The sequence below is a fragment of the Perca flavescens genome, chromosome 2 (assembly GCF_004354835.1).
Source record: "Perca flavescens isolate YP-PL-M2 chromosome 2, PFLA_1.0, whole genome shotgun sequence".
Classification (NCBI taxonomy): Eukaryota; Metazoa; Chordata; class Actinopteri; order Perciformes; family Percidae; genus Perca; species Perca flavescens.
This window is the reverse complement of record NC_041332.1, coordinates 8,033,288-8,044,739: the sequence shown is the minus strand read 5'-3', so window position 1 is coordinate 8,044,739 and position 11,452 is coordinate 8,033,288. Positions and strand designations below refer to the sequence as shown.

The window sequence follows — 11,452 nt, the reverse complement described above, 5'->3', positions numbered from 1 at the left end:
ATTAACAGTCTATGGTGGACAAGTACAAAGAAATGTCATTGGTTAGATACCAGGGGTAAGTGAGAAAATGTCTGTTTTTGTAATTTGGGTTAACCAACCCTTAAAAGAACAATGAGCAAATAAACCAATTTTTACACAACCCACATATGTTTTTCTACAGCCTTATGCTGCACTTGGCCATGTCTGTCCTGAGGAATGCACAATATTTCTAACCATGGCTAACTGCTTAAACATGGTGCATAGAAAAATAAATAACAGACCACAAATCAATGTTGATTTTTGTTGACCGTGCTGTACAGTGCAAATACATCCTCCCCATCGTCTTGACGTCTTGTTCTGTGAAGGGAGAAGTAAAACATTCATACTGACAGTTTCTAACCCAATGTTTTTTGTTTTTTTATTGAATAGTGATTAACATTTTGACGTGAGAGGAGCTGCTCACCCTGGGGTGCTACTGGCATTCTCAGTTTTGACAGTGGTGTAATCAACACCATCGTCCTGCTCCTCTGTGTGCCTGCGGGGCCGAGGTGGCCTGATGTTGGAGTAGAGAGCGTCTTCCTGGTTCTGAGGGAAGCTGATGACGGAGTAGTTAAGCTCATCTTCCCGTTCTGCTGGTTGTCTCTGTGTTGCAGCTGGACCCATGTTTATCTGACGGGACAAACACAACTCAAGCATAACTACTACTAACTTGTATTGCCATGTTCTACAAAATGACCTCACAGATGCATGTATTCCGCTTTAAGGGATCACATAGAAATTAATATAAAACCTTTCTCGAGATTTAGCTGCCCTATTTGGCCTATATGGATACCTTGCAACTCATAGAGCAGATCTAATATGAATCAGGGGCGATTCTAGAATCCGACCTTTATTTATTTTATTTATTTGTAGTTTATTTAAATAGGGACAGATACAAAAAAAACATAGATTATTACAGAAATAACAATCTGATGTCTGTATCACAGTGTTTGTTTGTAGCCATGGCTAATTTGCAACACCTGTCCCTAGGAGGGATTTTAACAGTTCAAATAATAGAAGAAGTAACATTTTTACAATAGGACTCAGCCCCTAATGCACACGTGTCGAACTCAAGAGCCGCGGGCCAAATCCGGCCCATTGCAGATTATGATCCGGCCCGCATATCAATTTAGGTTCACAATAGATTTTGGCCCACCTAGTTGTGCGCCAAAACCACAAACAAGGTAAAAAGTGTTTTTTTAAACTGCAGTTACGCGACACTCAAAGCAGAATTTGGCAGATTTGCCGACTCTGAGACTCAGAAATTCCATATTTAGGCAGAAAGACTGTTGTAAAAAAATTGTTGTTTGCTTGATTTGCTCAAATCTATGATGGCCAAGGAACATTTTTGCTGACTTATGTAGGGCTTTATGTCGACAAAAATGCAACAAAAAGCATGAAAAAAATGTCAGAAAAGGCAACAATTTAAATAAAAAGGTGACAAAAACGCCTGAGAAAGCCATAAAGAAGTCCGGGGGAATAAAATGAGTACAGCGCTACAGCAATGTCAAAAAATGGGGAAAATGAGTTTGACACCCCTGCCCTAATGAGAATGTGACACGGATACAGTGCCTTGCAAAAACGGGCATCCCCCCAAGAAATCAGTAATTTCACTGGATTACATTGAATATATGTACTTATTATTATAACAGAGGATAAATGCAAAATATTGAACATATGAAAAAATGACAAAAGCTCCTTTATATACTACCAGAATCAAATGAAATGATAATGAGGAGTAAACAATAAATATATAAAAAATAAAACTTTCCTTGACTTGGTTACAGGTGCATAGCATTGACGACAGCGACACAGGATATTAAACCTGTTTCTTTGAACCTGTAATGTTTGCCCTCTGTCACTTGCTTGAGCCCCCCTAAAAAGGTTCTAAAATCGCCACTGATCTGAATTGATATGCCACTGGTCGTCATGGCAAGCTACATTGCCCTAACCAAGAATTATGGATTTGATCAACTGGTCTCTTGGCGCAATTGACACAATCTTCTCGACGAGAAGCTCGGGTTCGGGGGAACCTGACTGCCCTGCAGGAACGTTCCCAGCTGGCTACACGATGCACGCGTCGGAGAGGTGGCGGGTCGTGTGTCTGGCGGTTCTTTCCGTGGAGGATATTGAGGATATCTACCTATTCGGAACCATGATAACAGGTCTTTTGCTGATTGGTTCGGGCATTGCCCTGGTTTATCAAGAAATTAAGAAGAAGACGGGAGCCGAGCAAAATACAAGGCTGCCCGTCATGGTTGAAGCCGTGGGCAGAGCTGTTGGAACTCCGATTGGGACTATAAACACCATGAGCCACAAATTGGATACCATCTTGGAGAAACTGACACCTCTGGACAAGCTGGACAACATCATTTGAGAAACTCATGGCTTTGGCAAGGAGATTTAATCTATACAGAGACCGGAGGGGACATTTCGGAGGAGACGTGAGAGACTAACTGCGGCTCCTCGCCCCAAGACAAAACAAATTCCCATCCTATCTTTTCGGCTCCCTGAACCAGCGCTGGCCTTGGCCGAGGCCGGTGTTGAATAATCACTCCCCCTGGTAGCACTACAGCGAGGCACACTCTTGCGTTCCTTACCCGATTCCCACAGACACCTGCTGATTGTTGACTCGGACTGGATCCTGTTCAAGGTTGACTCCATGGCAACCGGCTATGTATCGCTATGACAATCGTGCTGACTGAGACAACGAGAGTGCAGGGCCCGACGTAGCTTGACTACTCACACACGAACCCTTACATATATACAGATGTGCACTCACCCACCACACCCCATATCTCGCCTTCGCCGCTTTGTACCCCCAGTCAGGCGGGCGGGTCTGTGACCAGCGCCTTGTTCGGCTGCAGGACCAGATGGCTGCTTGCCTGTGCTAGACTACCTCCACCCCAACACTCCCCTCCCCCATTGCATGTGTTGTGTGCATTTGTATTGGTTATGTGCTTATGTTGCTGATGTGTTTTTTTCCTGTTCCCACACTGTACCCCTTTCAGGGGCATAGTCTGGGAGTTGCCTTTTTCTCCTCCCCTATAATCATGTCATGCTGTATTTTCATAATACCCTGTCTTCCTGGCCTGTCTACCCCATTGTCACATTGTATGTTTGTATATGTATGGTCAGGGTGATGTGTTTGTACCTTGTAAAGCGCTTTGTGATATGTATCTGTGAAATGTGCTCTATAAATAAATTTTACTTACTTACTTTTTTTCCTGTAAAAAAAAAAAAATAAATAATCACCTACTCCTTTTGAGTAGGGTCTAACCTAGTTTGTAGTGATGGTCAAATGAAGCTTCGCGAACCAGTGTCTTTACTTTCTGAGCTCACTAGATGGCGCTCTCTGATCAACAAAGGGTTTGAAAACCCATTGAATTGTCATTCCTTTAACCTTTTTCTTTGAACAGAGAGCGCCATCTAGTGAGCTCAGAAAGTAAAGACACTGGTTCGCGACGCTTCATTTGACCATCACTACTAGTTTGTAAGATGGTGGGTCAGGGAAGGGTCTTGGAGTTGTTTTTGAGTTTATGTATGTTTCACTGAAATGAAAAATTGAAAATAAAATGTTTTAATAACAAAATGAGCTTAAAGTAAAATAGCTGTTAGATTTGGGGTGGGATTGGGAAAAAAATGTTCAATTCTTTACCATTTCTTCAAAAGCTACAGGGAGCTTCTGGGCACAATACTTGATGCTCTTTATTGTGAAACTAGTTTTATGATGTTGCAAATCCTACTGCTCACCAGCAGAGGTCTCTTATTCTCAAAGACAACTTAAAGGGAAACTTCACCAATTAGCATTAAGCTTTGTATCAGTAGAAACCTGGTAGTATTTTTTAATGACCATGCTTCCCTCCCTCATGTCCCCCTGAGAAGGGAGATCTCTGTATTGAGGGTCTGGAAAAAAACCTCAGATGACGCAAAATGACGATTTTTGCGTCATCTGAGGCTTTTTTGCCCAGAGGCAAAAGACTACAGCCTGTATTCATTGTGTATTAGGAGCCACTTCCACATAGCCCAAAGGGGGTTGGACTGTCGGCTTTTTCCAGAGATTGCCGAGGAAAAAACGAGTGTCAGCCATCTTGAATCCTCGCTTAGCTTCTCAGCAGGAGCAGAAACTGTTCATCCCGACGGAAATTTTGGGACGCAAGCTTTTATTTTGAAAAGTAGACGGGACGGCATGATATGGGACGCTCCAGGCTGCAGCCATACAGTCTTGGACATTTTAGAACAACAATTATGTGCATTCAAACTACCACACACGTGTACCACCGGGATACATTGGAACACATCGGAGAATATGCAGGACACTTTATTACGGAGGCAATACTCGACACACTACGCAAGCTTTGCCTGCACGGAGACCAGCGGTGGTGCTCGATTCCTGTGGCCAGTAAAGTGACCTCATCAGCGGGGAGCGTTGAACGAGTGTGCCGGTGGAAAGCTAACGCTAGCCAGCCATCTGTTCACCAATCGTGCTTGCAAGTGTCCGCTCATTAAACAAACTGGACTACATTCAACTTCAACGAAACTCCCAACGCGAGTTCAGAGACTGCTGTGCTGTGTTTTTGTTTAGGAAATATTGCTGTGGACAATCCAGCCTGCTGTCACCGGGTAAGACTACTAGTGGAGGTGGGCTGTGTTACCCCGGACTGCCTGTTGTAGAAATGGGGTGATTTGTATCCAACTAACTGCTAACTGCTGGTGGAGTTTGTGACTATAAAATGCCGACAATTCTACATCCCACACAAATGTATGGCTGTGTTTATACTCGATGTTTATACCACAGCCCACCAAGAGCTAATGCTAGTAGCTATGTGTTAGCCTTCTTTTATTACATGGCTTGCTTGAATTCTAATGTAGAATGCGGTCTGTTATTTCTTGATAACAGACCGCTGCTAAGGGTAACACACCGTTGCCATGCATAGCAGAGCGTTGCCATGGACACAGTTCTGTTCACTCTGGAGCTATCAATCAATCCGCTGAAAGATGTCCGGATAATGTATCAGCTGTGGCAAAAAGAAAGCATGTTTTAAATGTGTAACACCACTTGAGCCCTTTAATGTTTATCAATTTAACTGGTGAACCTTGTGCCACCACAAGAGAGATTTAAATAACACTACTTTTTAGATTGTGTTTAGCCTGAACAGCTAGATCACTCATACATCATTTAATCACCTAAATGCAAGTAACCAGAGGAGTATTTACATGCAGCAGAAAGACAGTAAGGTGCAGTATTTTGTCAGGTTTAAATTTAAGAGTTGAATTGAGAGGCATGGATGGGTATATCATTGTACTAAAGTATTTCCATATAGTTTTCCCTCTTCAGAAAACCTCTGATTCAGAATACCTTGTATATTTTAGGTGTTGTTCCTTGTCTTCTTCTGTAATTTGGTTGGGTCAAGAACAAACATATTTGAGCCTGTAAAACTGTATAAGATATCGAACTATATCATTGCACTTAGAACTTCTAGCTGGATATGTTAAACAAATGTAAATAAATGCAACATAAAGTCACATGTAATAAAGTGAGACATTTTAAAGTAGATTTTTTTAGCCTTAAGGGTCAGTACATCCACATTACTAATGCCAAAATCTTTTTTTCTAACTAGTGGTGTCTAGCCATGAAGCTGACATCTCCACCACAATGCTGACACAGCAGAGATCAAAGTGATTTTTTATTGTGATGTGCAAAGAATTAAACATCCAACAGCAGTGTGTGTCTCCAGAAACAGCGTCCCCATTATGCAGGATAATATAAATAATACAGTTTTCATTTGAAATACTTTCTAAAAGAAAAAGATACTTATATGAAAACTAAACGTTTGCAGCTTTAAGGGCTGCATATGAAATTCAATGCACCACCATTATTATTGGGTAGCTGTACAAGAGGCGAGGCATCTCAAAAACTGGGCAAAAAAACCCATCAACTATTTGAAAAATCAGATACCACAAGAGATAAGTGACCCTAACCTTTTTTTGATAAACTAACCATCCTCTTGGGAAATAACACCCAGCACTGAGAAGGTGAAGAAGTTAGAATAAAGAGGAAAATAAAGCACTTTTCAGATGAGCTTGTTTTTCTCACCTGTGCTCTGTTGTCAGGTCTCTCTCCACCATTAGACTGTTGTGTGACAGACTTCTTTTTTCTTCTAGATAGGGGAATGAGCAATTGACTAAATTAACCAATACATTCAGGGAGCAGATGCATTAGTGAACATGATCATAGTGACTCCAAACTTCTCACCTGATCCACAGGAAGGCGGCGAGGAGTAGGATAACCAGGAGAACAGCAGTGATTGTTCCTGTAGCTGCTGATTTCCATGCACCTGGATAATCAGAAGGAAATACTGACAATGTATCAGGGATGTACAGAACGATTGTAATTACATATTGAAGCCTTTTCACACTCATCAAACCATTCAGTGACCCCTTGTGCCCTGTATGAAAACACATGCATTTAGCATGTTTCTTCACTCATTAAATGAGGTCAGTGGTGAAGACGTATTCAGATCCTTTACTTAAGTAAAAGTACTAATGCCACATTGTAAAAATACTTTGTTACAAGTAAAAGTCCTGCATTGAAAATGTTGCTTAAGTAAAAGTATGTAAGTATCATCAGGAAAACATACTTAAAGTATTAAAAGTAAAAGTACTCAATACAGAAAAATCCTCCCATTTTAGGATCTGGAAAGGATCCAAACTGTGTTTTTAACCAGCGAATCATTTCAGCTGGACTCATATATTTTTGGGTATTTTAATTGATAATGAAATCTCATAATTTATAAAGTACGTGTGTTTTGTGTGCAAACATCTGTATTTATGAAGTAACTAGTAACTAAAGCTGTCAGATGAATGTAGTGGAGCAAGAAGTACAATATTTCCCTCTGAAATGTAGCGAAGTAGAAGCAGAAAGTGGCATGAAAAGAAATGACAAGTACCTCAAGTTTGTACTTAAGTATAGTACTTGAGTAAATGTACTTGATTACATTCCACCACTGATTGGGGTTTTTGTCACCCACCTGTAACTGTTACGTGTGTGTACTGTGTGTGTTACACACCACCTGTAACTATAGTGGGATCCAAATAAAATCAGATGTAAAGAGATGTATGTACGTGAATGAACATAACTTACCTGCTACAACAATCAGATGTAAGGTGGAGTGCTGACCTCCTCTTCTGTTCTGGGCTTCACAGTAATAATTCCCACTGTGTTCAGCTCTGAAGTCAGTGATGGTGAAGATCTGTCCTGATGCTTTTGGTGAGTCTTCATTCTCCTTGTACCAGGTGTATTTAGCTGCTGGGTTAGCATCACTGCTACAGGTCAGATTCACTGAACTGCCCTCCACTATCTCAGCAGAGGGACTCACTGACACAGAGGGAAGCTTTGGACCATCTGGAGGACAAAATGTATAAACTCATTAACATTTGTGTGCAGACCTGATTCTAGGGAAAGGCTCTCAGTGTGGCAGTGACAATGTTAACATGCATGCATGTACGGTGGTGCTGAGGCGTAAAACATACCAACCATGCGACCCACGGGACCGTTTTCTATCCTCATATCTAAACCACAGAATGACAGTTGCGGAATTAAACACATCATTAACGTGAAACTGTTGCATTTTGGTTAGGTTTAGGCACAAACACTACCTGGTTATTCTTAGGCTCCAAAACTACTTAATTCAGTATAGAAAAAGAGTTTTGGTTAAAATCATACATTACTTCACTTCCGGGTACTCACATGACCGAATGTGACATTGTCAAGAAAAAAAAAAACCTCACGTTTACTTTAACTCTCAAGGTTGGACAGGCCTGTGTGTATGACTGATTTAGTGAGACACAAATAAGACAGAAATGCTAAATGTAACTGTATGTTGCTACAGCTTTCGCAACTGTTGATGCACGGGGCATCCATGTGGGTTTTTGAACTAGGGGTATTCAGAGGTTGTCCGAGTTCTGAGCTCAGAAATCCGAGGTCAGGGGGCGTTTCAGACTTTGACCTCGGAAGTCGGATTTTCCGAGTTGCTTTCTGCTACAAATGTAACGCACTATTATATTTTGTTGCCTTAAATCCGGCTTTGTTCCCGTCATAACTACTACGGCCACTAGAGGGCGCCGTCACTATTAACATAAATATAGGTCGTAATTGATGTTTGAACAAATGACCCATGGGAGCGTTTTTTTTCCGGGGGAGGACCATCTCTTCTTTGAACATTTTGATCTTTTTTTCACTGTTCACTGTCACCAGCTAAAGGAATTTTATCTGATGCACCGGTGATCACAACCACTGCTCTGTGTAAAAGAGGGTGACTGCAAACTTTCTACGGCAAATCATAAAGTCTTCAGCTGGTAGGCCTGTTTAAGTGTTGCTTATTTGTAACATGACATGTTTTTGCAAGCCACTGTCTCTTATTTTAAATAAACTGAATGTCTAAATGATTTGCTGATGTTTTCTTCTTACACTGGACATCTAAGAGTAGAGACGTAGAGTTGGTCCGTCCAAACTGATTCTCAGACTTGCAGTGGTAGTTCCCTCTGTCCTCAGAGCTGACGGAGGGGAAATGATAGATGCTCTCTGGTCCTTGAAGCAGTGTTTGGTTCTCCTTGTACCAGGTGTAGTTAGCTGCTGGGTTAGCATCACTGCTACAGGTCAGAGTCACTGAACTGCCCTCCACTATCTCAGCAGAGGGACTCACTGACACAGAGGGAACCTTTGGAGCATCTGGAAAAGATATTAAGATTGATTTCTATGAATTCAGATGTGTTGCAGCTTCTGAAACTTTGGAAAAGGTGAATAAGAGTTTTTGGAAATGGCAAATAAAAATCTTGAATATGATGGTTTGAACCGTTTTGTTTATGAAGTCTATATGATTGCCAATGGTGATTAAAATGGCCTCTGTGACATTTACTGGAGCTGCTCAGTGAACTACAGCTGAAAGCTGTGATTGTGCAGAAAGCATTATCTGCTACACCTGTCTTTTGTTAACTAAATGCAACACATTTTTTACTCACAATTCACATTAATGAATACAGCTTCAGATGTCCTCTTCCCGAGCTCATTCTGAGCTGTACAGTAATACTGTCCAGAGTCAGAGGACTGGATGAAGCTGAAGACGAGCTGTGGTCCTTCACTGATCAGTGTTTGGTTCCCCTTGTACCAGGTGTATTTAGCTGCTGGGTTAGCATCACTGCTACAGGTCAGAGTCACTAAATCATTCTTCATAATGTCACCAGGGGGAGTCCTCGACACAGAGAAAGGTTTCGGAGCATCTGGAGGAGATGATATGACCAAACATTAATATGTGAATGTTCATCATCCACTTTCATACAACACACTAGATTTACTGCCTTGTGGTTGTATGCCTTCGCCAATTGCAGTTTACATCCATATCTGACCAGATTCACATACACTACTGGTCAAAAGTTTTAGAACACCCCAATTTTTCTAGTTTTTTTATTGTTTAGAGAAAATCCTGCACACTGACCATTACGCAAAGCAATAATTTATTTAGAAAAATACGTTTCAGTCTCAGACCTTAATCAGGTAAATACATGACAAAAGAGGTGTGCAAAAAAGATTTTTACGTTTCTAGTTTTTTTATTGAAATTTTAGTAGTTCAAGTCCAATGAATAGCTTGAAATGGTACAAAGGTAAGTGGTGAACTGCCTGAAGTTAAAAAAAGTAAGGTTACCCAACAATGAAAAATAATACATTATACATACAATAGCATTATTTACAACAGTATATACTGCAGAAAGTAGTGTGTTGCTATAAAAGTGGCGGGGAAAAGGCAATTAACAATGGAAGAGAGACAGACCATCATAACACTTAAGATTGTTGGTCTTTCCTACAGAAAAATTGCGAAGAAAGTCAAGGTGTCAGTGAGTACAGTATTCTTCACCATCAAAAGGCACTTAGAAACTGGGGGAAACTCTGACAGGAAGAAGTCTGGCAGACCCAAAGCCACAACAGAATCAGAAGACAAGTTTCTGAGAGTCAACAGCTTGCGTGATAGACGGCTCACAGGACAACAGCTTCAAGCACAGCTTAACGGTGGTCGTAATAAGCAAGTCTCAGTTTCAACTGTAAAGAGAAGACTTGGAGCTGCAGGTTTGATAGGTCGAGATGCCGCAAGAAAGCCATTGCTAAGACATCAGAATAAGAAAAAGAGGCTTTCCTGGGCCAAGAAACATCATCAATGGACTACTGAAGACTGGAAGAAGGTGTTATGGACTGATGAATCAAAATATGAAATATTCGGTTCATCACGCAGGACTTTTGTACGCCGTCAAGTAGACGAAAGGATGGTTCCTCAGTGTGTGACATCAACTGTCAAACATGGAGGAGGAAGCATGATGGTCTGGCCAGCACAGTCACCAAACTTAAACCCCATTGAGCTGGTTTGGGATGAACTGGACAGAAAAGTGAAAGCAAAACAACCTACAAGTGCCACACATTGATGGGAACTTCTGCAACAGAGTTGGGAAGAACTTTCGGAAGAATATTTGATTTCCATTGTAGAAAGAATGCCACGAGTGTGTTCAGCTGTTATATCTGTCAAAGTGGGCTACTTTGATGATTAAAAAAAAAAAAAATTAGAATACATTTTGGTTTATAAATTGATTTCATGATTTCTTTTTTAACTTAAATTGTTCATTTGTTCTATTCTTTAATTTCAGAGTACAATAAGACATTGAACTGCATGAATTTCAATAAAAACCTGGAAAAATTGGGGTGTTCTAAAACTTTTGTAGTGAAGACTTTGAATGAATTTCATAAAATATAATAAGTGTTGTTTGACAAACTGTGGATGCTTCACACAGATCAGGCAGATGTGTGTCACAAGTTTGCTATCCAACAAAATGTCTCCCCCGTTGCTCCTGAGTCACGGCGTTGAATAACGACCAGAAAAGCATTTTTACAGAACATTATGTCACAGTGAAGTTAACCTTTGACCTTTTGGATAGTACATGTCATCACTTTATCATTTTGACCTATTAGACATTTGTGTGTAATGTTTTCACGATTAGCCAGGCCCCCAGGAAGTGTGCTCAGACCACAGTGCCCACTCGCCGTATTGCAACAAAAAATCCTCCTGCTTCCAAAAATGGATTTTCCTTATAGGCTAGCACTGTAAAACTGTTGACAGGACACCTTGAACTGCAAACAAGGTTGGTTATGACTCTTCCTATCCCGAATATTAAATCCACAGACTTTTTATATTTGAAAAACTTCCCTCAAGCCGAGAAAAGAAATGTAAAAACCTGTGATGTCATCACAATGTAAGGTCTTTCAGCTAAGCAGGTAATTTGTGTGGGAGAAACACTATGGCACATATTCAGTTGGAGTAAACCCGGAAGTTGCATATGCGCCAGTCGAGCAACTCCATTGAAGTGAATAGGCGCCATTTTGGAATCTGGTATC

General features: G+C 40.9%; 1 protein-coding gene across 1 annotated transcript in view; it reads right to left on the bottom strand.

The window, feature by feature from the left end:
- LOC114546118 (titin-like) overlaps nt 1-11,452 on the bottom strand; it is a 55,757-nt gene continuing 44,305 nt past the window's right edge. The window contains exons 14-20 of the mRNA XM_028564786.1: nt 9,040-9,297; nt 8,489-8,749; nt 7,163-7,423; nt 6,275-6,356; nt 6,116-6,179; nt 443-648; nt 1-336 (exon numbers count right to left, since the gene is read on the bottom strand). Coding sequence (XP_028420587.1) covers nt 267-336; nt 443-648; nt 6,116-6,179; nt 6,275-6,356; nt 7,163-7,423; nt 8,489-8,749; nt 9,040-9,297 — 1,202 coding nt within the window. The 3' untranslated portion in view covers nt 1-266. The remainder of the gene's footprint in view (nt 337-442; nt 649-6,115; nt 6,180-6,274; nt 6,357-7,162; nt 7,424-8,488; nt 8,750-9,039; nt 9,298-11,452) is intronic.